General features: G+C 51.2%; 1 protein-coding gene across 2 annotated transcripts in view; it reads left to right on the top strand.

The window, feature by feature from the left end:
- The window catches only part of CRTAC1 (cartilage acidic protein 1), a 151,636-nt gene extending 127,761 nt beyond the window's left edge, over nucleotides 1–23,875 (top strand). The window contains exons 8-15 of one of the 2 annotated variants that reach the window (XM_055424924.2): nucleotides 1,822–1,958; nucleotides 5,409–5,491; nucleotides 6,299–6,399; nucleotides 6,985–7,153; nucleotides 18,802–18,947; nucleotides 20,258–20,300; nucleotides 22,709–22,852; nucleotides 23,662–23,875. In XM_055424924.2, the coding sequence (XP_055280899.1) occupies nucleotides 1,822–1,958; nucleotides 5,409–5,491; nucleotides 6,299–6,399; nucleotides 6,985–7,153; nucleotides 18,802–18,947; nucleotides 20,258–20,300; nucleotides 22,709–22,852; nucleotides 23,662–23,693 (855 nt within the window). In that variant the 3' untranslated portion in view covers nucleotides 23,694–23,875. Of the gene's footprint in view, nucleotides 1–1,821; nucleotides 1,959–5,408; nucleotides 5,492–6,298; nucleotides 6,400–6,984; nucleotides 7,154–18,801; nucleotides 18,948–20,257; nucleotides 20,301–22,708; nucleotides 22,853–23,303; nucleotides 23,423–23,661 lie in introns of those variants that run through there. The other variant, XM_055424922.2, reaches the window with a different exon arrangement.
- The last annotated feature ends 2,769 nt before the right edge of the window (nucleotides 23,876–26,644 follow it).

Here is a 26,644-nt window from a genome sequence, read left to right as displayed (position 1 = left end):
ATGCTCAGGCCCAGCCACTCTCTCCCTGCAGAGGTGTGAGACCCAGGCTGTCTGGGTGGGGAGGAGGGACACCCTGAACTCGGGACAGCTGATCCTAGGATCCTGGGTAATTTTCATCTCTGTTCAGCTTTTTATTCTAACCCAGCTTCTCAACCAGGGGTGATTTTGTCCACACCCCAGGACGTTTGATGATGTCCAGGGACATTATCGGTTGTCACAGGTGGGATGGGGTGCGGCTGGCATCTCATGTGCAGAGGACTGGGTGCTGCTAAACATCCTACGAGGCACCGGAGAGTCCGCAACAAAGAGTGATCAGCCCCAAATCTCAACCAACCCTCTCGACAGCCCAGCCCAGGGCTCACAGGAGCAATAACAATAATAATAGAGGCCCCATTTATCAAGTGCCTTCCGTGTGCCAGGAGCTGTGCTAAGCATCTTACATACATTATCTTGGAAGCCCAGGCATCCAGCTGGGGCAACCCCAAGGGGCCTATGTAGGTTTCCATTTTTACAGAATCAATAGAATAATAACGACTTCAAGGTCTTGAGGTCTCTTTGTTACCAGCTCTCGTGGCCCTGTTCAGCCCACCCTTGACAGCTGGCCAGGCTCTTAATCAGCCTCATGACTGCATTGATGGGGACAGCCTCCCTCCCTGGGCAACCCAGAGCAGGCAACTCATTCCTGCCACTAGGGAAGAGGGCCTGAAGTAGGAGGCCTGGGGCCAAGGGGCAGGGGGCCACCCCCAGAAGCCCCCATGTGCCCTTCCCAGTTCTCCCCACATGGGCCCTGGGATTTAGACAGGTTTCTAAGTCTTTAAGGGACAAACCCACCTGGAATGGATATTCTGCTCAGAAAAAAAAAGGTCTCCCTACACAGCTCTTCTTCTATTTAAAAGTCAAGTCCCATACATGGGACCCTTTGCCAGGCCCACCAAGGCTCTGTCAGCACTTTGAGGTCCCTGCTGGGCTGTTCTGGGTCTGGGGTCTCCTCATGAGCCCTGGGCAGAGGTATCTGATACTGCAAGTATCAGTAAAGTGGATGTCTCAAGAAAAAAAAAAAATCAAAAGACTCCAAGAATAAAGAGGCAGCCATACCCAGCTGAAGGCCACCTCTGCCACTTTCCATGAGGCTGACAGCTAGGGCAAGGCCAAGACAGACCCCTCGGGATTCATCTTGAGCCCACTCTGCCAAGCTCTTTACATGCAGTCCTCACAGCCTGAGCAGCTATTACTTATCCCCGTGTTACTAAGGAGGAAGATGAGATCTGAGGGGTTAAGTAACTTGCCTGAGATCACACAGCGAGTCAGCAGAGAGGCCTGGATTCAATGCACAGGATTTCCCGGGTTCTACCCAGCATGTGCCTCTGGCTGTGGAGGAGGAAGGGCACATACTAGAAAGGGCCCAGCATCTGGTATCAGAGCCAGGTGGTGGCCCAGCTTATTAGTGACTCAATGGGCAATTTCCTTCCTCTCCAGGACTCAGTTACCTTGCCTGTGAAATGGGAATGCTCATGTCAGCCCTGCCTCAAGTGACCGATAGGAGGGCCACTTGTGGTCCCAACCAGGGAATATCAAGGTGCTTCCCTGGTGTGAATTTGGACTGTTCCTCTTACCTCCTTGTTCTCCTACAAGCAGCCTGGGGTTCATGTGGTCCTAAACACAGCAGCCTGGGTCCCTTACGGGAAAGATGATAGAGGATGTGCTAGCTTGGGTTTTTATCTTTGCACACAAACAGGCACGCACACACATGCGCACACAGGGGTGGTGGGAGTCGGCCTCTGGCCCACCGTGTCCACTGACCTGCAGCCCTCTCTCCCCCAGGACATCGCCTCGCCCAAGTTCTCCATGCCCTCCCCCGTCCGCACAGTCATCGCCGCTGACTTTGACAATGACCAGGAGCTGGAGGTCTTCTTCAACAACTTCGCCCACCGCAGCTCCTCAGCCAACCGCCTCTTCCGGTAGATGCTTCAGCCCAGCTTGTGGCTACTCACCCTCCGCAGTGGGGTCAGGGAGGAAGGTTTAGGACTCAGAAGAGGAGCTCCAAGGGGAGGGAGGAGGCAGGTCCCCTGATGAAGGAGCAGAGAAGGGGTAAGGACAGGAATTGAGTGAAAAGTTGAGAGAATGGCAGGGAGCTGGCCTCCTGCTGTTAGCAGAGGGTGGGACTGGCTGGGGGCGGCGGACTGGGCAAAGGGTGCACAGAAGCCGGGTTCCGCTCTACCATCCAAAGGAGTCCCAGAGCCCAATCTGTTTGGGTGCACCTGGATGAAGCCAAGACAGGTGTATTGACTACAGGACTTCTCAGAACCTTAACATGACCATGAGTATCGTACGTGCCAAGAGGTGGATGGAGTATTCCAAATAGATTTGACCACAGGGCACTGCTTTCAGAGATTCTGCTTTTGGGATTGGTGCTCTGCAAAATATCCTTTGGGAAATGCTGGATGAGACAACTAGTGGTGGACAAGAGTGAAAGCATCTGAGCGTTGCATGGAAGGTGGAGGGGTTAGGTTTCCCAAGGCAGCACTTCTCTAACTGGGGCCCAGAGACCACGGGTGTCAGAACCACCTGGAGCACTTATTTAAAATACAGAATCCCTAGGCCCAGCCCAGAGCTCCCGGATCCGAATCTCCAGGGTTGAGGCCCAGACACACATGCTAGGCACGAGGTGATTCTTAGCACATTGAGGTTGGAGAGCTGCTGTTGGGGAACAAACCTCAGGACCCATGTGGCCTGAGATGGCCCTGTTCCTGGCCTGAAACATGCTAATGGGCCTCAGGACCAGGTGGGGAGAGGAGGGTGGCCCAGAGCCTTGGATGCAGGAAATGGGCCACATCATCTGCTCGGTTCCCAAGACCCCACCCCCTCCCCCAGGAGGGCCCCCAACTATTAATAAAAGGCGAGGGCTGTGACTAAGCGTGTTTTAAAATATAATTATTAACAAAGCATCAATCCCGACTGGCTGTAATCACCCCCCGAAGGCCCCAGATTTACTAATTAGGTGCCTCGCAAAAAGCTTATTCACAACTTCCAGATTAATTGCAGAAGATCAATTGCTCATTAACAGAGACACTGCTTTCCTTCTCTGGCTAATAAAGTGTCCCTCACCAGGTCCCCTGAGCACCAGAGAGTCTCAGTGGCCGGAGAACCCAGGCATCTCCTCTGCCCACATGGCCTTCATCAAATCCCCAGCCTCCCTCTGGCCATCCCAAAGGCAGGCTGGCCCGGGATGTCCACAGACATGGTCACCACATGGTCACCCCACCACATGGTCACCCTGTGGGTCAGTATGTCTACCTCCACGCAGCAGCAGGAAAGCCACTTCCCAGATACGTGGTTGTGCCCCGAGTCCCTGTGGCAATTGGCTGGGGCCACCACTCAGCTGGCAACTCTGGAAGTTGAGCCCCCACCTACCCCACACCAAGCAGGCTTGTCACCTATTGCTGAAATGAACGTGGTGGGCTCCTTGTAGGAGTCACTGGAGATGCAAAACCTCACTGTGCTTGAGTACACGAGTCCTTCAGTGATGCCTGGGAAACCAGGGAACTCATCGCCCACACCAGGTGCTAAACAAGTATGCAGGGACCCTGTTAATAATGGCAGGACCACGGGCAGGAGCGAGGACTCTCCCTGGCCAGGCGGGATGTGTGTAGTGGCACACCCGCTGGTCTGTTCCCATGGCTCCACCCCTGCACATTCCCACTCCTTAGCTGCCATTCTGTGCCCAGTTCCACAGAGCAAGCTGTTGAAAATGCAGTTCTGGCCACACCCCTCTTCCACTTAAACCCCTTAGAAGCCCCCACCGCCAGCACCTTCTCTTTGACGCATCCCGTAGGCTGGCTTTGTCCCCAGCCTTGTCACTGTCCATTTCCCGGTTTACACCTTAGGGCCAGACACCCTGAGCTTCCTTCAGTTCTGGGCTGGGCCGGGCCTGGATTCTCAGGCTGCCCACACCCTCTGCCCCTCTTTCTCTTCTGAGTGAGGATGTCCTTCTGGTTTCAGCTTTGTTGACCCTTCCTCAGAGAAGCCTGCCCTGGTTGCCCAAATCTGGGTGAGTTTGCCCAGCTCTGCACTGGAACTTCTGGGCTTTCTCCCCCAGGAACCCTTAACTGCATTGCCACCTGAACCCCAGGGTGTCTCTACCCAGTGGTGACAGAGGTTACAGGACACGAACGGCCAAAGGGACCGCGGGTGCTAGCAGGCTGAGGCATGTACACCTGCAGCAGGCTGGCACACCCACCGAGCGCAGTGCCAGGCATGCTGCTCACTGGCCCGGCTGCACCCGAGGGTGTGCTCAGTGCAGTTGCCGTGTGTGGACAGAGGACACATCCCAGGGTACGTGCTCTAGTCTACACCCACCCTGCAGTTCCGCCAGCCCCCTCTGCCATCCAGCCCCCAGAAGCTCCAGCTCAGGGAACCCTGGCCTCCTCCCAAAAGAAAGCACTGGCCACAGCACAGCCCTCTGGTGACCCTGTGATTTGAGCAACAAGCCCCACCTGCAGTGTGTGGGGAGAGTGAGTTAGATCCCTCTTGGTCCTTCCCTGACCCTGACCCCGAAACTACTCCACACAGCCAGGGCAGAGCACCCAAGGCTGCAACACCCTAACCAGGGAGAAAAATTGGAGAGGAAGCTTAAGGCCATCATCAGCATTCAGCTCAAAGTGTAAGAAGAGCAGCACTTTCACAGTGGACTTGTCTACAGCAAATATTACCACAATTCAGAGTGCAAAATAGAACCCCAGCAATCCAAAGGGACCCTTCCCTCCTTTTTGCCTCCGAAATTCTTCCATGCAGGCCGCAGACATGCATTTGGAGCTTCCTGAGAACCAGGCACTGTTAGACGCTGCAGGAGATGCAAAGAAGAATACGTGGTCCCAGCCTGCAAAGAACTCAGTCTAACTGAGGAGATAAGAGGCATTCACGCAGAGCTTCAACCCGAGGCAGAAAGTAATAAAGGCCAGGAAAGTGACAGAGGCAGAGCAGGAAGGCACTGCTTCTAGCTGGACAATCAGGGAGGGTGTGGAGGAGGTGGCATTAGAGTGGGGTGGGCCCCAGCATAGCATCCAGAACTCGAAAACCCAGGGCCACGTGAAGGAAAGTGAAGGTCAGTTGAAGGTAGCTGCGTCCCTGCCCCTTCTCCATCCATCACGTGCCCTTCCCCAGGCTGTCTATAATTCATCCATTAGAGTAGGAAAAATCAATATTTACCAACATAAATTAAAAACCAAGAAAGGCACAGCCAGGGTGTAGACAGGGTCTGTGAGCAGAGTGGCTCTGTCGGTGTGCAGGTGGCAGGGTCTCAGGGTGCTCAGAGCATGGAGAATGGGGTTAGTAGACTCCCAGGTCCAGAGGGCCCACTGGGGCTTTGCCACATGTGGTCATCCATGAACCGCCTATCTCCTCTCCTACAGTGTCATCCGCAGGGAGCACGGCGACCCCCTCATCGAGGAGCTCAACCCTGGCGATGCCTTGGAGCCTGAGGGCCGGGGCACAGGTGAGCACATCTGAGGGCTCCAGCCTGCTCTCCCCCAGCTCAGCGCTGCCCTTAGCAGGGATGCTGCAGCCAGCCCCATAGCCCGGCTTGTCCTGTCCCCACCTACCCTGAAGGCTGAGATCCCCGGGACGGGAGCGGGGAGGGGCCTGGGAGTGCCAGGCTGGAAGCAGAGGAGGGAAAGGTCCATTCTCCCAGCCCCAGGGCTATGGAGTCACAGGTGTGGGGAGCCATGGGCAGTAGTGTCTCTGCTGATGCTGTGCCAAGAGGAGAGTTAAAGGAGAGGCTGGGGGTCCTGCAGTCTGACCCCTCCTGGCATTCAGGGTGGTGGCAGAGAAACAGCACTGGATCAGGAGGCCTAAGACCCGGCCCTGCCATTTCCATTGTCTTGGAGAAGGTGCTCCATCTTCTGGGTCTTGTTCTCCACACCCATGAAATGGGGATGACTGCATGTGCCGTCACGTCTCTGGGTTGTAGTGAGGATGGAAAGGAGACTAGTATATGCAAACACATGATAGATTGATAAAAACTGTGCACATGTCTATATTATGTTTAACAGAACGGACAGAAGCCCTCATCGTCCAAGTTGTTTGCACCCACACTCTCCTTGCAAAAGTCCAGGGGAAGGAAAGGGACCCCCTCCCGATTTCCACAAATTCCTATCACAAGCAGCTATTAGGAGAGGAGCTTCATGGTCCAGCCTTCATGCCCCATTGCTGTGCTCCTTCCTTCACACTGGACTGGCCCAGGTTAGGAGCCCTTCTGTTGGTCTCCTGGCCAATGGCTAGACTGAAATCTGTGCCGTTGCAGGGGGCGTGGTGACCGACTTTGATGGAGACGGGATGCTGGACCTCATCTTGTCCCATGGAGAGTCCATGGCTCAGCCGCTGTCCGTCTTCCGGGGGAATCAGGTGTGCCTGGACCTTGGGACCCACAGAGCCCTGCCTGGCATTGCTTCCCTGGGCCTGGGATGAATGAGAACAGAGGAGCCCAGGGTGCTTGTTTGGCCAGAGTGGCAGGAAATGGACATCCCAGGGAGGAACCAGATGAGTTCCCAGACACTCAGTAAGCCCCCGAGAAGGGCTGCTTCTCAGAGAAGACTTCTGCCCCTCTCCTTCCACTGGCACATCTCCAAAAACTGTTTTCCCTGAGCCTATTTTCCGGAAGATCCCCTGGAGAAGGAAACGGCACCCCACTCCAGTATTCTCGCCTGGGGAATGCCATGGACAGAGGAGCCTGGCGGGCTACAGTCCACAGAGTCACAAAGAGACAGACACGACTGAGTGGCTAAACAATAAGACACAAAATTAGCTTTCCCTGCTCTTCTCCAGAGCTGCTCCTGGCACACTCACTCGGCCCGTCTGCCTTGTTCACCTCCCTGCCTGGCTCCCTCCTCCTCGCTTTCCTCTGCCTCTTCTCTTGTCCCCCTCTTCCTCCTCTCTGACGCTTCCATCCACCCGGCTGATGCCCAGACCTGTGCTCCTCCCCCACTACAGGGCTTCAGCAACAACTGGCTGAGGGTGGTGCCACGAACCCGGTTTGGGGCCTTCGCCAGGGGTGCCAAGGTTGTGCTCTACACCAAGAAGAGCGGGGCGCACCTGAGGATCATCGACGGGGGCTCAGGCTACCTGTGCGAGATGGAGCCCGTGGCTCACTTTGGCTTGGGTGAGTCAGGGCTCAGGGGTAGGGGGTTTGGGGAGTGCCATGGGCTCTTGTCAGGGCAGTGGGATGCAGGGCTCTGCAGAGCCCGCTGAAATGCAGGACTCACAGCCTGAGCATCTTTCAGGTACCACCAGCTATTGGAGGCAACCCTGCTTTGAGATGAACCTGAACTCAGAAAGGAGGTTCTTTATGCCCCACTTCTTGCTGGGGTCCCCATCCCAGTGCCTCTGACGAAGCAGTTCACCTTGGGGTCAGACTACTTAATTCTCCATTTGTTCAATGTTCTTCAAACAATGGCTACACCAAACCTGTCCACACCAACTGCTTCCCCGGATGCCTGGGTGTTGTTTCAGTAATTAAAGTGTCTCAGCAAACCCTGGGTGCCTTCTCTTAGCTAGAAGGCTTGGGAGAAGCATGGTGGTGATGCCATCCCCAAGAAGGTAAAATTAGGCTCTTGACTGGGAGAGGGGGATTGAAAAAACTTCTACTCTTTTATGTATGTATGTATACGTATGTGTGGGATCCCCAGGTGGCTCAGTGGTAAGGAATCTGCCTGCCAGCGCACGAGACACAGGAGACATGGGTTCAATCCCTGGGTCAGGAAGATCCCCTGAAGAAGGAAATGGCAACCCACTCCAGTATTCTTGCCTGGAGAATCCCATGGACAGAAGAGCCTGGCGGGCTACAGTCTATGAGGTCACAAAGAGTCAGAAACAACTGAGCGACTGAGCACTCCACATATATGTAAATATCAACATGTATAGTATATCTGTGTGTATACATATATATATAACACAAACAGATACGCAGTGTGCCTGTGGTATTAATAAAATATCACTATACATCTATTAGTATAGCTAAAGTAACAAAAGTGACACGGCCAAATGCCGGCAAGGATGTGGAGAAGCTGGATCTCTCATTCATTGCTGGTATATCTATTCTGGAAGACAGTTTGGCAGTTTCTTTTAAGACAAAAAAAAAACTATACTGTACAACTACTATGAAAGTCGCTCAGTCTGTAAGACCCAGCAATGCAATTGCTGGGCTTTTAATCTATGCATGATTGTTCATAGTAACTTTGTCTCTAATAGCCCAAACTGGAAACAGCCTCAAGGTCCATCAGTGGGTTAATGGGTCAACAAGCTGCCATCCATTCATACCATGATACTGAAAAGTGAAAGTCACTCAATCATGTCCCCATGGACTTTACAGTCCATGGAATTCTCCAGGCCAGAATACTGGAGTGGGTAGCCACTCCCTTCTCCAGGGGATCTTCTCAACCCAGGGATCGAGCCCAGGTCTCCCATATTGCAGGTGGATTCTTTACCAGCTAAGCCACTAGGGAAGCTTACTCAGCAATAAAAAGGAATGAACCATTGATACATACAGCAATTTGGATAGCTCTCATGTGTATTATGATGAGTGGCGGGGGTGGGGGGTGAAATCAGCCTCAGAAAGTCGCATACTATTGATTCCCTTTATATAATATTCTCAAAGTGACAAAATTATAGAGATGGAAAATAGATCAGTAGTTGCTGGGGGTTAGAAATGGTGAAAAGGAGAGGGGTGGGTATGACTTTAAAGGCAGAACCCCAAGGAGGTCTTCATGGTGATAGAGCAGTTCTGTGTTTTGATCGTGGTGGGAGCTGCACAATTCAACAGGTGATAAAAAACAAAGAACTTATACACACACATCGTGCCAGTGTCAACTTCCTGGTTTTGATGTTGTACTATAGTTACATAAGGTATGTGTAACATAAGGTATATGGGGCAACTGGATGAAAGGCAAACAGAACCACTCTGCACTATCTTTTACAACTTCGTGTGAATCAGTAGTTCTTTCCAAATAAAGCATTTTTAAAGAAATGCATTAAGGAAGGGAATTAGGGCGAAAAGTCATTAAAGGTCCTCTTGGGGAGGAAGCACAGCAATGGAAAAAGTGTCGAGAAACACTGCGGGGTGGGGGACGGGGGCAGCAGTGTCTTTACTAAAACACAGCGATTAAGAAAACATCTAAGCGACTTGCCTTGGCAGTCCAGAGTTAAGAGTCTGCGCTTCCCCTGCGGGAGGTGCAGGTTCAATCCCTGGCTGAGGAACTGAGATCCCACATGCCATGTGGCTTGGACAAAAATGGAAAATAAAATAAGTATTAAAAAAAAAGAAAGGAAACCATCTGAGTCAAATATACCTAGGTTCAAAGTCAGATACCCTCCCCCTTATGTTAGCACCTCATGATATTAACATAAAAAGAATAGACAATACGGTCTCAAATTAACAAATATATATGTGTATGTTAATATTACATATATATCATATGGGCATAGAAAAAAGCTAAAAGAAAACGCAAAAAGTGTGAACAGTGGTTCTCCTTGAGTGGCTGGACCCATATGGTAATTCTTTCTTGTTCTAGGTGTGGTGACATTTTACTCTTATTATTTCACTTCATCCTCATGATTACCCTTTGATATGGGCATGATTTATCCCCATTTTACAAATGGGAAACCTGAGGATCAGAACCATTAAACATTCCCCAGTCACATAAATAGCAGAGCTGAGATTCAAATCCAGACCTAACTGGGCAGGTGATTTTTATTTTCTTCCATACTTTGTCTTCAGTATTTTGGGCTTCCCTGGTGGCTCAGACAGTAAGGAATTTGCCTTCAATACAGGAGACTCGGATTCAGTTTCTGGGTCAGGAAGATCCCCTGGAGAAGGGAATGGCTACCGACTCCATATTGTTGCATGGAGAATTCCACGGACAGAAGAGCCTGGCAGGCTACAACCCATGGGGTTGTAAAGAGTTGGACACGACTGAGTGACTAACACTTCACTTCACTTTCATATTTTGTGTATGTGTGTATGTGTTTTCCAATTTTTATAGGCAACACATAATATTTATGTCATCTGAAAAAGAACCATAAATATTTAGGGGACCCGGGGCCTGGTTATGTGAGCATTTTCTCAGGCTATTTCACCCTGGATGGGTCAACCCAGAGTTAGAAGTCTATCACTTTTAATGCAGCCATTTACTACGCTGGCCCTAATGGTACAAGATGACTTTTAGTTTATTTTTAAATATGTATCTATTTATTTATTTGGCTGTGTCAGGTCTTAGTTGCTACATGCAGGCTTGTTCCCCAACCAGGGATCGAACCTGGTCTCCCTACACAGAATGCAGAGTTTCAGCCACTGGACCACCAGGAAAGTCCTAGGATGACTTTTAAATACATAGTCCTCTCTTACAATATAGTAGTAGTCAACATTAATCAAGTGCTTAGTGTATGCCTGACACTGGTCTAAATGCTTTACGTAAGATATCTTATTCCAGTCTCACCACAGCAGGATGAACTAAGAATCATAGCCCCATTTTACAGGTCCAAAAACTGAGACTGAGGTTAAGTCACACCTCCAAAAGATAGGGAGGACTGGATTTGGACTCCGTCTCCTTGGACACCACAGCCTGGGGTCTTAACTACTATGATTTGACTGCTGGATTCCCATAGCTATTCTGTGCACAGACAGCCAGGGTCCTGCTCTGCCCCTTTCTCACTGGACATCCACAACCCCTCAGTTACCAAATGACCCAAATGAGCCCATCCATACCACGGTGACAGCCATGGTCTCACAGGTGGGATGTTTATCCAGATATCTGGCTTGGCTATCAACCCACACCCCATTGTACAGATAAAGAAATTGAGGCTCACAAAGCAAATCAATGCTGAGGCCAGGACTGGGGCTGGGTTCTCCTTCCCCTCGCCCCTTGAGCTGCCTCTGCTATTTTGAGGTATGTCTTATGGGTCTTATTGGGCCTCTTCTCTGGCCAGTGTCTGTCCCTGCCAGAATGGACCTGCATCTTTAGCTGGGAAGCCTTGGCAGGATCATTTGATGGTATCACAGGGGCCCAAGAGCCTCCATGACTCTTCCCAACTGTCTGCCTCCACAGCGCAGGGTTATGGAGGCTGCCCCTGCTTGGGACTCCCTGACAGCCCAGACTGCCAATTCTTGCTCTTCTGCATCACCATGGGGTTTGTTCTGGGTTTGAACTCTGGTTCAGACTGCTCCACGGGTCCCCTGCAGCCTCCCCTGCCAATGGATCCACTCCCAGAGAGGCTCAGAAGGAAGACTACACTTGGAGAAGGGCCCCAGTGGGTCAGCCGTGAGCCTGGCAGTGAGACTGTCTAAGGCCACTCAGCAGGTAGCAGGGCCAGTAGCTGGGGACACAGCGAGGGGCAGGAGGCTCCACCCCTGCAGCTTTGAAACCCCCACATCCAGAAGGATCTTCATGGATCCAGCACAGTGCAGGCCTTCCTGACTGATGAAGGGGCCAGCAGTAGGGCAGGAGGAGAGGGAACCAACGGGAAAGCCAGATGGGAAGGAAGGATTGCAGAAAGAGAGAAGAGTGAGGAGACAGAAATGGGGCGCAGGGGAGACCAAGAGATGTGGCCCAGAGGCAGATGAAACAAGGAAATGCTCCCTGCCCTCCAGGCTCGCAGTCCTGTGAGAGAGGCCGATGCACACAGGAGCTCTGGTCGCAAGCAGATTTGGGTGCTTCATCACACTGGCCCAGAGGCTGTGAGAGGCCTGGGACAGGAGAAACCCACTCTGCTCTGAGCAAGGACGTGGGCCTTGAACTAGGTCTAGAAAGATAGTAGGAATTTGTAAGGCATGGATGGGAGCCGAGGTGGGCATCCACGGGCTGGCCTGGCTTGAACAAAGGCCAGAAGTGAGAGTGTTCACGATGTCCACAGGACGGGAAGGGTCTGGTGGGAGCAGAGTCTGAAAAGGAAGGCCAGGGCCAACGAGTCAGGAGCTCCCAGAGCCCCGCAGACAGGGTGGGCAGAATGGCGGGGGTCACGGAGCAGGGAATGCCACAGCCAGGCTCAGCTTTCAGTGGGAGGGGCGTTGTTGGGGAGGGAGGACCGTGGAGGAGCCCAGGAGCCTCTCCAGGGGCACCAGACTGGCACCTAAAGCCCTGCAGGGAGAGCAGCGTTTGCAAATTTTTTAGAAAGCAGTAGTTTTTTTTTTTCTGACTGTAAGAATAATGCATATTGATTATAGGAAAATTAGAAAATATAACAGCATAAAAAAAGAAAGTAAAAATAACCTACAATCTCACCACTACGTGTGGAATATTAAGCAAAAGGCATCATTCTCTCTTCACCCTCCCCCAGGGTCATGTGAGCCATTTAGTTGCTGCTTACTGAGCACCCGCTATGTGCCAAACACTAACTGAAGGAAGCTCCTTGCTATGGATGACCTTACGTTCTAGTCAAAGGAGGAGTCACATATGATACCTAATAAACATAACAACTAGGTAAATATATAAAAGGTTAGAAGACGTTAAGTGCTATGAAAAAGAAAATGCAGAACAGGGTAAAGGAATTAGGAATGCAGAAGGGAACAAGCAGGGAGCAGTTTCAGTAGGTAGTCTGGGGCAGCCTCTTCCCAATTCCACACTTTCTGATAAGATTTTATTGCATGTAAAATACACAGGAGCACGTTTATAAATAAATATGACTCAAAAGCTTTTTTAACAGAAATTATTATAGTTTCCCTCTTATTCCCAAACTTGCTTTTTCCCCCTCTCTCTTAACAGTATATCCTGGACACTATTCCAAGTCTGTGCATATCTCCTTTGTTTTCCTTTCATGCTGCACAGTATTTTGTTGTGTGGCTGCATTCATAATTTATTTAGCAAGTCCCCTGCTGATGGACAGTAGGACAGTTTCCAGTCTGAAGTAGTTTGTTTTGTGGTATTTGCAGTGAGCAGGGGCAGGTCCAGAACAGGAATGCAGAAAGGGCTGTCCTGATGTCAGTAGGACTAGGAAGAAAATGTAGGGCCCCCCCGAGGCTGTGCAGGAGGGCAGAGGGCTGCAGGAAGCCCCCTCCACCACCCATAATGCTCCTGCTCATCCCCTCTGACCCTGTTCCTTCCTGCCGCCTCCTGATTTTGCAGCAAAGTGTGGTGATCAGCTTGTCCATGGACACATGTGGGTACACACGTGTGCCCCTCAGCAGCCAGCCCCCTTCCTGGGGCACTTCTCTCCCCCACATACCTGGCCAGCTCCTCTCAGCTCCTCTCAGCTGGGGAACCAGTGCCTTCCCATGCTGCAGGCCTTTGCTTGGTCAGCACTGAGCTGTGCTTAGAGGACTCAGCTTCTCAGACCCTCATGTGCATGCCTAAGGGTCCAGACTGCATCACATCACACAGTAAAACTCAGGGATCTTGCTGCGTTTCATGCTTCAGGGAGCAGGGGGTTCTCAGCAGGCCACTCTGTTGTGCAGAGCGCTCTCAGCGTCATCCTGTAAAACCATCCCACACACTCCTGCTCAGGGAGTCCCCCTGGCCTCATTCCATCATCCCCCACCCTGTCCTGCCCTTCCCCTGCTCCTCCCAGTGCAGACAGCCAGCCAGCCTCATAAACAAGCATTTCTGCTCACAGCCCCTGTTGAGTGCCCTGCTGGACTCGGGTTGCTCTGAACCACAACATCTCAACCCCCGCGTACCCACCCCATGTAGCCCACTCCCACCTCGTGTAGCCCACACCCAGGCTCTCTGGTTCTGAGCTAGCAGAGAGCTAAGGCAGCTCTACCAAAGCCAATACATGAAAACAAACGCCAATAACCTCCTTTCTCCACCAGCCTCCCACTTGGGCTCACCCCCTGGGCCAACCCACCCCAGACTTTGATGGCACCCCCATCCCCACACACATACCCCTCCTTCCTTCAGCTGATTGTTCGCGAGTGACTCAGAGCTGCCTCCCAGCCGCCTGGTGCTCTTTTAGGAAAGGAAAATTCAGTGGCCCACATAAAAATCGCTTTAATAAAGTGCAAAAATATTCCACCAACTGTATTCCCACCATCTGTTTTGCTTGTGATTCTTCTGAAAAGCGCAATTCTCTGTGCTTCTTTGGCCTTTGTCCTTTAAAAGCTGCAAGAGGCGACTCCCTGCTGCTTTTAATGGGGCCTCCTCTGCTCCCAGACCCTCAGGCCCAGCAGTCTGGCCAACTTAAAGGCTGCCCTTGTCCTATGTCGGGTGGCCGGGCCCCCTGGCTTGTGCAGCTGCCGGAAGACTTGAAATTTCTGGGGCAGAGGGAACAGCCGGACCTGGGGACAGGAGCCTGGGTTCCAGTCCGAACTCAAACCCCTGCAGTTCCCTGCACCTTGCCAAGCCTCAGTGTCTACATCCGGGGAGTGGGTGTAGATTCTCCCTGGTGGAGTAGTTGAGAGGCTTCAATCAGTCACACCTTCGAGAGTTCCAAGTCCCTCCCCATCACCTCTCCCACCCACCTCACTTAACGTACAAGCTCACACCCTGCTTCGCCCACTTTGAACTTCTCCCTGATCTTCAGCACGCATGTCCTTTTCATATCTCTCTACATTTGCCTGTGCTGTACCCTCGGCCTGGAACGTCCTTCCCTTCCCTTCTGTGCCTCCCAAGCTCTTATTCCTCCTGCATCCTCCAACGAGATGACTTTTAACACCCGCCTCTCTCACCAAGTGGCACCGATACTATATGTGCGCTTTCCCAGTTTATTTTAACATAATCACTGTGTTCATTGCCCCCACAGGGCTCAGCTCCTCCTCCTAGGTCCTAGGTCCTTCCTGCTGAATCCCAGCTCCCTGCATGATGCTTGGTCCATGGTGGTTTGGTCATGGGGGTGGGATGGGCAATAGAACAAGGGTTTAGCAGGTGTGGGCTCCAGGATCAGACAGTCCCTCTCTGGGTAGCTGTGAGCAATTCCCTTCACCTCTCTGAGTCTCATCCCCTTTGACTCTAAGATGGAAATTATAAAACTAGTATTTTCTCAGGGGGCTGCCATGAGGATCCAGTGCCCTGACACTAAGAATCACTGCGTGCAGTTTGGAGTGCATGCTCTGTAGTATTATTGGCAACAAGGGGAAGTCCTTTGGGAACTGCAGGATACCCCCCATGTCTAAGAGATGATGGGGATGCTGAGGGTCAAAATTGGATGGGGCAGCACTCACATCCAAGGAAAGACTGTCCTTCCTGAATAGGCTAGAGCTCCCATCTTACAGATGAGGAAACTGAGGCCCCCCAAATAATCAGAAACAAAAGAGGGAGTCCTCCTGAGATGTGCCCTTCCCGTGGCTGACTTCTATCCTAGTCCTGCTGGTCCCTGGGTTTGGAGGAAGAGAGGAAGCAGGATTCAGATGCAGGATGTAAATTTGTGATTGTCTATGAATATTCGGCAGCTCTTGAGTTATTTGCGGCACTTCTGTCAGGCTGGAAAATGTATTCGTGTAGCTGCTCTGTTGGCTTAGGCGAGAAACATTTGTTCTTCTTTGTCTCTTTTTTTTTTAATAGAAAAATGTTTACTTTTTACATCTGCCACTTAGTTTGGGCGCTGAACACCCTAAACATGCCAAATCTCTTGAACCTCAAGAGACAACTTCCAAACAGAAAAAGAGTGGGCGGTTGACACCCCCAATCCTATTTTCACCCCCTTCCCCAAAATAAATTATTGTGGTAGGAGGTAGCAGGGAAGGAAGGGGCTATGAGAAGTGTTTTCTGGCTTAATAGAGCCAATCCCAGAACCAGTAAACCCCCAGCCTGGAAGGGGAGAATCTCTGTGGGGAGAGAAGCTGCATCCTGTCTGGGGGGTCTCTGGGTCATGTGGGGGTTTCTGCTCAGGGGACCTCTCTCGTTCTGCTGCCCCATCGCAGGCACAGGGGCAGGGGCTGCTCACCTTTGACACTTCGGAGGGTGGTGGCTGGTCCCTGTCCTTATTAATTCATGATGGCCAGGGGAGAGACTTCTCTGGAGGCCTTGGATTGGAGGGAGCAGAAGAGAAGCAAGCCCAGGGAGGCTCAGAAAGTGGACAGTGTGGCTCTCAAGATGCGCCTTTCTCTGGAAGCTCCGGACTGACGCACTGGGACTCGGGGAGGAAGCTGCAGCGGGGTCCTCCACAGTGTGCTGTCTTAGCTCCGACCCCAGGGGCACCTCCACGGAGAGGCAGAGGTTGATTCCAATACCAGAATCTGTATATTGACTCCCCCAAGTCTAGGCGTGCAGCTTCTCTCCCCATGGAGACTCTCCCCTTCCAGGCCCGTGGCTTACTGGTTCCGAGGTCGGCTCCGTTAAGCCAGAAAACCTTTCTCATAACCTCCTTCTCCCCCTGCTCCCTTTTCTAAAATACGGGAACCCTGTTCATGCACAAAAATGCTTCACAGACCACCCTCCGCCCCCATCGCAGCAATCACTGTAAAAAATCCACTGGTGGACAGTAATGACCAAAAGCCCCTATAAATTCAACAGCACTTTTTAGTTTCACTACTTTTGTGACAGTCTCTATACGCATTGAGGAGAAAGTAGCACACACACGTGGGTGACTTGTTTTTCAGCCCTTGATTGATGCGTGGGGGAGTGTGCAAATTTGTGGAGCCCCGAGTGCCAAGCCCATGTCTAGTCAGCCCTGGTGGGAGACAAGGAGGGGGCTGCAGCATCCCTCCCACCTGGACTGAGCACGGCCCTCCTTCCCAGGTGACTGACTGGAGAAAGGCTTTCCCCAGCAGGTGAGGCCCAGCTCCCACTCTTCTCCACCCCAATCCATCACCATTAGCCTGACCTTGTCTCAGTGACAGGCCTGTTGCTTTAAGCAGGAAGCCGGGGCCGGCTTTGACGCCTAAACACCTGATAAATCTTTCCAACCTGTTTTCTGCCAGTGTTGCAACACTTTGCTTTAAGGATGTGTGCAGATGGATTCACAATGAATATTCCCTGAGTGTTACCACCATTATTTTCCGTAAACATTTCAGGTTTGTTGTTGTTGTTCAGTTGCTTAAGTTGTGTCCGACTCTTTGTGACCCACGGACTGCAGCACAAGAAGGCTCCCCTGTCCTTCACTATCTCCTGGAGTTGGCTCAAATTCATGTCCACTGAATCGATGATGCTGTCTATGCATCTCAGCCTCTGCCGCCCTCTTCTCCTCCTGCCTTCAGTCTTTCCCAGCATCAGGGTCTTTTCCCAGTGAGTTGGCTTTTCATATCAGGTGGCCAAAGAATTGGAGCTTCAGCTTCAGCATCAGTCCTTCCAATGAATATTCAGGGTTGATTTCCTTTAGGATGGACTGGTTTGATTTCCTTGCAGTCCAAGGGACTCTCGAGAGTCTTCTTCAACACCACAGTTTGAAAGAATCAATTCTTCAGTACTCGGCATTCTCTGTGGTCCAGCTGTCACATCCAGACATGACTACTGGAAAAACCATAGCTTTGACCATGTAGACCTTTGTCCGCAGAGTGCTGTCTCTGCTTTTTAATACACTTTCTAGGTTTGTCATAGCTTTTCTTCCAAGGAGCAAGTGTCTTTTAATTTCATGGCTGCAGTCACTGTCCACAGTGATTTCGGAGTCCAAAAAGAGAAAATCTGTCACTACTTCCACTTTTTCCCCTGCTATCTGCCATGAAGTGATGGGTCTGGATGCCATGATCTTAGTTTTCTGAATGTTGGATTTTAAGCCAGTTTTTTCACTCTCCTCTTTTACCCTCAAGAGACTCTTTAGTTCCTCTTCACTTTCTACCATTAGAGTGACATCATCTGCATATTTGAGGTTATTGATATTTCTCCCAGCAATCTTGATTCCAGCTTGTGATTCATCCAGCCCAGCATTTCATATGAGGTACTCTGTGTATAAGTTAGATAAGCAGGGTGACAATATACAGCATTGCCATATTCCTTTCCCAATTTTTAACCAGTCAGCTGTTCCATGTCCAGTTCTCACTGTTGCTTCTCAGATTGGTCTTTCTCCTGTGCCCTTTGTCACCTCAGCTTTTATATGGAGCTCAATTCAGATACCTCATCCCCAAGAACCTGTCCCTCATCACCTTGACTAGAAAAGGCCCCCAGTAACTCTTACTTCCTCTTTATCTCGTCACCCTATTTTTGTTTTCTTCACAGAGCTTGTCAATATCTGGCATTATTTATTGTTTCATCTGTGTGCCTGTCTATCCCCACTAGAGTGGAAGCTCCCTGAAAACAGGGACTTTCCCAGTGACAGCCCCTTGCAGACTTTAACTATCAGTATAAATAAAATCAATGGAATACACCCAATATTAAAAAGCAAATCAGCTGTAAAGCTGATCATTGTCCCCAGGTCTCCCAGATGCCCCACCCCCACTCTTTCTTTCTCAACATGCTAGGTAAATGGTACAGCCAAGATTTGAACCCAGGACTCCAAAGTCAACCTGTTTACCACCAGGTTTAACCCTCTTCTCCAAAACAGCCTCCTACCCATTGGCCTAGCCACTAGAATGTAATTTCTAGAACTGCGCTGTCTGGTATGGTAGCCACTAGGTTCGTGGTTAAATAATTCTATTTTAAATAGAATTTAAAATCCAGTCCCTTATCACGCCAGTGCCACACCAGAGCTCAGCATACACCTAGGGCGAGTCGCTACCGTAGCTGACAGATACAGAGAACATCACCGTTACCACGCAAGTTCTCTTGGATGGCGTTGTCCTAAAGGGGCAGGATCTCGTTGGCCTTGTTCACTATTTCCCCAGCACTTAGAACAGTGTTCAGTTCATGTTTTTTATCAGGTGAACGAATGAATGATGACACCCTTGAAGAGAATCCCTCCGCACCCCCCCGCTCTCCTCTGCAGCTGATCATTTCACCTTTCTTCCCACAGGGAAGGATGAAGCCAGCAGCGTGGAGGTGACATGGCCAGATGGCAAGATGACCAGCAGGAACGTGGCCAGCTCGGAGATGAACTCGGTGCTGGAGATTCCCTATCCCCGCGATGACGACAGACCTCAGCACCCAGCCGGCCTGGAGGTGAGCAGAGGCATCTGGACCTTAGAGCCAAACAATCAGGTCCCTCCCACAGCCCTGCAGGCTGAAGCGGGATTCCCAGGAATTGCAGACTTTGTTTCTAGAATGATGGAAATCTTCTTAGCAAAGGGCAGGCTTCATAGTGACCCCTCCATTTGTAGTTTCCACACCACTATCACACCCACAGTTCTTCTGCTCCTCAAAGAAATCCTAGCGTGTTGGAAGGGCAAGCATTTTTTCACCCATTTTACAGAGAAGGTAAACTGAGACCAAGAAAGAGAACCCACCAAAACTGCACAGCCATTTGTGAGCAGAGTTAAGGACTGCCCCCAGGTCTCCTGCTTCATCTCTGATTCTTTCCAAGGCTCTGACACAGCCTCCTGTTGCCTCTGCAGACTCCTAGGAAGATCTCTGGGCCCCTGTCCAGAGAGGATCACGCCATTGCAAATAATAGGAGCCACTTAAACTCACGCAGACAAGGGGACTTACAGGGAGGTTCCAGGGGAGCTCACGAAATGCAAGGGACACTAGGGATGAGCTAGAGCCATGGCAGTTTGGTGGCTCCAGGAGCTCATGGACCTCTGCTTTTAGTGCACTGGCTCTGGGGGGAGCATTATCCTTCCCCAGTAATCCTCACCAGCACGCCATCATTCGTCAGTTCCAACAGTCGGCATTTTCTGTCTTGTGTAAAGTGCTCTGAGTCCCAGCCACCGCCCCCAGCCACCAAGCTGCTGAGACCTCCACAGGGACCTAGCAAAGCCCCCACAGCCTGGAGTGACCAGGCTCCCCAGTCTCTGCCTCAGCCTCACTTAGATCAAATTCCAGCTGCAAAACCTTTGAGTCAGTCCTCCAGATGGGATATCCACCTCTTGTCCAGCCAGCCCTGCCCCAGGGTGGGATGATGGCCTGGCTCGCAGGCATCCCGCCCCTGGGAGTGGGGAAGGTTCTCAAAGAAGCGGGTGTGGGGAGTGAGCTTGTCCAGCCTCTTTACATTTTGCCTTCCTAAGACCCAGCTTGTCTCAGGTGATGCCATAGGAGGGACAGACTCTGTGGGGGGTCACAGGGCAGGCCTGTGGATCCCACGAGAAGGGAACGAGCAGGAGTTTGTACAGGCTTTGTTCTTGGCCTTCCCCTGAGTCTCGTCTGATCAGTGCAAAGGAATCCTGGCAGGAGGGGCTCTCCCTGATTCAGAGCTGCGAGCAGTCCTTTATTGTGGGGTCAGGGTGACAGCTGCTCTGTGGCTGTGACTGGGAGGGGACCTAAGATGGGATCTTCTCAGCTCACTGGTATCTCTGCTTCTGCCCATCTTGCAGTGCGGCCAAGGATTCTCCCAGCAGGAAAATGGCCATTGTGCGGGTGAGTTGTCTGCAGGTACCAGAGGACAAGGCAGAGGCTGGACTCTCACTGGGGAGGGTCAGCCTGGGCCCTGGAAGACTCAGGTTGCATACGAGGGGCGGTGGGAGCAGTGAGAAGGGGAATGTGTTGTTTGTCCCTGGGGCTTCAGATGTCAAGACAACCGCCAGGTGACTCGGCAAGGTGGGAATGACGGTAGCAACCTGCAGGCTGAATCACTGCAGCTCTGGGAATTGGCAGCACTTCCCTGCCGTGAATACAGAAAGAACAATCGCCGGAGGAGATACACTGCCTAGACAGAGCACACAGGGAGGCCTCGCTCCTGGAGCCATGGTGGGTGGGCGTGCATCCCCCATCCAGCACGGCAGCCAACAGAGGGGCTGGCAGGCAAGAGTGGGCATGGCTAGCCAGGGGGCATTGGAGCAAACCAGGATGTGCCATGTGGTCACAGCTCAGAAGGGAGATTGCAGCCTTTTGCAGTATTGGGGGGCAGGTAACTGCAGCACAGCCAGGTTCTGTGAAGTGGCTCTGTGAGGATCTGGGGACCTCCTAAAACCTCTCAAAGGCCTGGAATGGGCAAGGTAGCCTAGAGGCTCAGCATCGAGACTTTCAACCCCATGTCTTCCATCCTAAGGACCAGCAGTGTGGGGTCTGGCCAAGGACTCCACCTGCCCTTAGATGCTCAGGCGGCATTCTTCCCAAGTCCCCTCTGCAGCCACTCGTCAGCCCCAGGTGAATGGTTTGCTGTTGAGATACTGGAGTGAACGAGACAATCCCTGACCTCTTGGAGCTTAGAGCCAGGGGAGGGGTGCACAGATAAACAGATTGACCACACAACCTGGGCAGGGCTTGCGGGGAGGGGGTGCTATGGGAGCACAAATGTGGGGCGCTAAGCCAGTCTAGTGAGGGTCCAAGACAGTGCCCCAGAGATAGTTTAGGTCTGAACTGAGACCTGAGGGGTGATGAGGAGTTTACCAGACAGTAGGGAGAAAGTGTTCCAATGGAGGGCGCTGTCTGGGCAAAGGAGCACAGGTGAGAAGTGGAGAGGATGGCTGGAAGGGTGGCTTGAGGGAGAAATTAGTTCCCTCCGCTCCTCATGTCCCCACCATGGCCGCTCTAAACAGATGGCGCACATACCCAGAAATTCCAGCATCTGCCCCAGGTGCTGGGAAGACCCCATGAGCTCCACAGTACAGCCGCCTCTTCATCACCCAGCAGACATTTGGGTGCCTCCTGCACAGCACCCTACATGGGGAGCTGGGGGTGCAGGTCAGGCACCTGCCCTGGAAGGGTGTTCATTCTAGTTAGGCAGACTGACCACAAACTACGTGGCCCAAGAGCTGGATGAGATGAGTTAAGAAACCTTTAAGCAAGGTACTCTCTGAAGACTCTTTTAGAAGACGTGGGCAGGAAGAGTACCTTTGAGCTGAGACCTGAAGGACAGGAAGGGTCCAGCCATAGAAAGAGCAGAGGGAGGAGCTTGCCCAGCAGAGGGGAGAGCGGGAGCAAAGACCACGCTGCAGGAGAAAGGTTTACTGTGTCAAATGGACGGGAAGGAGGCCGGAGTGCTGGGAGAGGATGAACAAGCCAGATGCCACATCAGGGAAGATCTTGAGTCCCCAGAAGGGAGTCTGGACTTTGTTCTCAGGGCTCTTTGCAGTTAAGCAAGAGCATGGCATGGTATGGTTCATATTTTCAGCAATCACCTAGCTGCTGAATTGCAGATAGGATTGGAGGAAGCAGGGAAGCCAGGAGGCCTGGGGAGGGGGAGGGGGTGTGGTGGCGAGGAGGGGAGAGGGGAGAATGCAGCAGCAGAAATCCAAGCAAGAGCTGCTGGTGGCTGAGGACAGGCTGATGGCAGAGGAGTGAGAGGAAGGTGGTCAGACCGGAGAGGTACGATGGGGCAGAATTGACAGGATCTGTTGTTAAATTACCTGCAAATTAAGGAAACTGTAACAATTGGGAATCTCTCTGATGTCTGCTTAAGCAGCCGAGAGGCTGATGGTGGCCTTGACTGAGCTGGGAAGGATAGGAACAGGGGACAAAAGAGGCTCAAAGGCCAGGGGATCCAGAGTTCCATTTCAACCTAGTAAGTCTGAGATCCATGGTAGATATTCATGAGTCTGGAGCCCCAGGGAGAGGCCACGGCTTGAGAAGGAGGCCTGGAATCATCCGTATGTGAAGGGACCACCTAGAGAAACTGTGGGAGATGGAAAAGAAGCCCCAAGACAAGATGCGTGCCCTCAAGGTGTAAAGGTCAAGTATAGGAGGAGCCAGCCAAGAAGACTGAGCAAGTTGAGGCCCAGGGAGAAGAGGGACAAGCCCAAGGTCATGGCGGGAGTGGGGAAGCAGAGCCTGAGCAAGGACCCACTGCCCCAAGCTCCCAGTGAGCGGTTCCCCTTGCCTTTCAGACACCAACGAATGCATCCAGTTCCCATTCGTATGCCCACGAGACAAGCCCGTGTGTGTCAACACGTATGGAAGCTACAGGTGCCGGACCAATAAGAGATGCAGTCGGGGCTATGAACCCAATGAGGACGGCACAGCCTGTGTGGGTGAGTGGGGCCCTGTCCACCGTCCAGTAGCAAAGGGAACTTGCCATCCACTGGGGAGCTCCGGGAGGCCCCAAATTGAGGTTCTCAGTCCCTGCCTTCTCCTGGCTGGAGGGCATCTCCCTAGACCTTTGTGGGGTCTCCAAGGAAAACCATGACAGGCTTAGAGAAGCCCCACCACTACTGCCATAAGTGAAGGGCCCCTGGGGCGCTGTGTCCTGGCCAGAAGCCATTGCTCTTCCTGTTTCTCCCATTCCTGAAACTAATGTTCCTACCTTAGGGTCAGCCCATTCTTACCTGGGATATAGACTAGCTCCTGCTCACCTTTGTGTGAATTTCTGAACTGGTATTTGTCTTCTTCCTCCCAAATGCTTTCCCCCACCCCCACCCCACCCGCCCCCATTCCCCTTCTCTTTTCCCCATTTTCTGTCTCCCCACTCCATCCTTTTTGCAGCTCAAGTGGCCTTTTTAGGTGGGTATCCTTCTGCCGCCTTTAGAATCTCTGAGCCTCTCTCTTGGGCCTCATCTCTTTCTCTAGGCCTTGGACTTTGCCTTCAGTTATATGCACTTTAAATTCCATCAATAAAGGAAAAAAAAAAAACTAACAATCTTTGTGGAAAACTAAATCTCTCCCGCTGCCTGTCTTTCTCCATGCCCAGTAGATTCTGCTGCGTGCTCCCTCTGAATGGACAGCGGGGGTGGCCATCTTTGAAAAGGGAAGTTTGGGAGATACTGATATTTGTGTCACCTTTAGTTGTTTGTGAAGTCTTTCTTTGCATGTCTTCTGAGAACATGTTTTTTACCCCATCCAGCCTCCCTCACTCCTTCAGAAGAATCAAGATAGTCCTGTCTTTTCTGTATCCTCCAGTGTCATGAGCGGCTTATTTTGCCCTTAACAAAGATGGCTCCCAGGCGGTTGCTTGCTCAGTTGGTTTGACAGTGTGTCCCGTGCCTGCTGGTTTGGCCTGTGCTGTTTCTGCTCTGCGGGCCCTGAGTGCCTGTGGTAGAGAAAGCCATATTGGGGTTGGTGGTGATGATTGGGGGGCGGGGGAAAGGGTGGCCATTGGGACTCTTGATAAAAAATGTTAAAGTTTGAACTTGCTAAGTCTTCCAGTCTCTTTCTGAAGAAATTATACCAATAAACTCTCTGCTGGATATTCGTGTCTAGCTGATGAAAAAAAAAATGTGTCTGAGGCAAGCAGAGCTGGTTGGAATGCTGAATTAGCAGCAGCCCTTCCATCATGTGGCCCTTGAAAAGCAACTCATGATACAGAGAAAGTGTCTGCCCCAGGCATGAGCAATGGTTGGGTTTGCACACCAATGTTCACTTGGGGGACACTGGGGTTTGGACCAGGCGAGGCATGTGGAATGAGCAAGGGACAGACATGGAGGGAATGCTCTGGGGCAGTCACTTCTCCTGTCTGGGCCTCAGTATCCCACATCTAAACAGCAGCAGAGTTGGGCTGGTGTATCTCTAAGGGCCTTTGCCTTTCTAAGACCCCTGAAAGTGTGGCTGGACATAGTCATGCCTAGTGTCAGATTACCCTAATTTCTAGAAAGAACCTTGCAGTTTGGTCTCTCCTACAATATGCTTGGAAACCTGGAAGTTCCTGAAAGCCTCACTTTTAGTAATGATGTGACACCTTAGAATACTTTCATGACCAGCTTCAGTAGTGCAGGAGCCTTATAAATCACAGATCTATTCTTTATGTGATTGGGAAAAAAGGCACACCCCAAGATATAATAAAATCACTCTTAAGAAAGCCACCAACCCTTTAAAAATATATATTTAACAAAAAACTACCATATTCTGATATAATAATAATATGCCCCATAAATCACAAAATATTAATTCCTCATTGCTAGGGTTGTTTTTACACTTGGAACAGGAGCTAAAATGAAAAGTTTTAAAATAAAAACAGCTACAATCTCACAGAAAAGCATACACCCACTTAAAAATCGTTCCACTTCTGAGAAGCCCTCTCCTGTGTGTTGAAACAGAATTAAAGATCTGAACGGGCCCTAGAAGTGAGACTCAGGAAGATGAAAAGATCAGCCCAAGGTCATGAGCCAGCTCGTCCCCAAGCCAGGGTTGGAGCCCTCTGCCACCACTCTATCTTGTTGAGGGGGTAACAGACAGCGCTGTCACCATTCAGACGATTCCCTCGTCATTCTGCAAGATGCTGCCTTTTCAGAGACGAACAAGTGGATCTATGATAGTGAGATAAGTAAAACCCAAAACCCACAGAGACTATGGTTCCAAATGCAATGGTAAATAACAAGATAACAGCATTCATTGACTTCCTTCACACACAGCACGAGAAATAAGGACTCAGACAACTAGTGTGACAGCCTGACAAGGACATCAGGAGAACTGAGGTGACAGCAGACTTCAGAGGATGACTTATAAGTAATAACCATCAATTCCTGCACATTGAGTTTCGTATAACCGGGTGTATTTGTGTGGTTTTTATCCTACTAGGTGGGTGGGGCCAGATGAGTTACAAAGAGGAGTTCAAAATCCCTCCAGCTATTAAGAGCACAACTATCATATCCTGACTCCAGGGTATTAGATTCACACCCTGAACTAGATTCGTTCTTTTGTTCATTCAGTCTTTCAACACTTCTTGGTGGAGCACCTGTTATGTGCCAGGCGCTGCGCTAGACTCTGGGAGTGCAGTGGCGAGTGAAGGTGACATGGTTGCTGTCCCCAAATTGTCTTCCACCAGCCAGATGGAGGAGCCAAGGACACAGGATGCCAATGGGACTCAGACTTGAGGGCTTTCTAAAAAGGCTTTCTAAAAAGTCTAACTAAATTCTTGGATCACTGTACCAGAAAGCTAACTCTCTGCATTCACTCCTATATTTATTGAACAATCATTTATTGGAGAAGGGAATAGGCAAACTACTCCAGTATCCTTGCCTGGAAAATCCCATGGACCGAGGAGCCTGGTGGGCTGCAGTCCATGGGGTCACAAAGAGTTGGGCACAACTGAGTGACTAACAGAATCATTTATTGAAAACCTCCTGTGTGATGAGCACTGGGTCCCTCCCATGAGTACTATGACAAGGTCCCTCCTCTGAGGGTGTCAAGTTCCCTGCCCCCAAGATACTTGGGTCAGAAGAAACAGGAGGCGAAAAGATACAGAGGACAGGCAGGTACTGAACCGACTCAGCCTCACCTGCCTCCAAATAACAACACCCCCACAGGAAGTGCGCCTTCCAAGCCCAGGGCCTCAGTGTAGGACTTTTCTGATCTGTGCTGAATCTGCCAGGCTCAGAATCCCTCTTCCTCCTAATTCCTCTTTCTCTGAGGCCCTTGGGCACCCAAATCCTTCTGAAAGTGTTAGTCACTTATGGACTGTGGCCCACCAGGCTCCTTTGTCCATGGGATTCTCCAGGAAAGAATACTGGAGTGGGTAGCCATTCCTTCCGCAAGGGATCTTCCCGACCCAGGGATCAAACCCACATCTCCTGCATTGCAGGCAGATTCTTTACCATCTGAGCCACCAGGGAAGCCCTTTGCCTTCTGAGCATGAACAGTTCAGTCTCTCTCTTTTTTTTTTTTGGATGATAGCCCCACCCAGGATCCTCACATTTTTGTTGGCTTCTCCTGGGCCTGAGTTTATAACAAAAATAGCAGATGCCTTCAGGGGCTGACAAATAATGGCAGGGGCTAGAAAAGATTATGCAAATAGAGAGCTGAAGCACTGAAGGGGCTCATCCAGCAGAGCAGGAAGAGGGGGCCAGCTCAGCCAGAACTTCCCATTTTTCAAGAAAAACCAAATAATGATA

The sequence above is a fragment of the Moschus berezovskii genome, chromosome 12 (genome assembly GCF_049115385.1).
Source record: "Moschus berezovskii isolate FMDL1 chromosome 12, NW_MosBer_1.0, whole genome shotgun sequence".
In the NCBI taxonomy this organism is placed as follows: domain Eukaryota; kingdom Metazoa; phylum Chordata; class Mammalia; order Artiodactyla; family Moschidae; genus Moschus; species Moschus berezovskii.
This window is presented reverse-complemented; position numbering and strand designations above follow the sequence as displayed.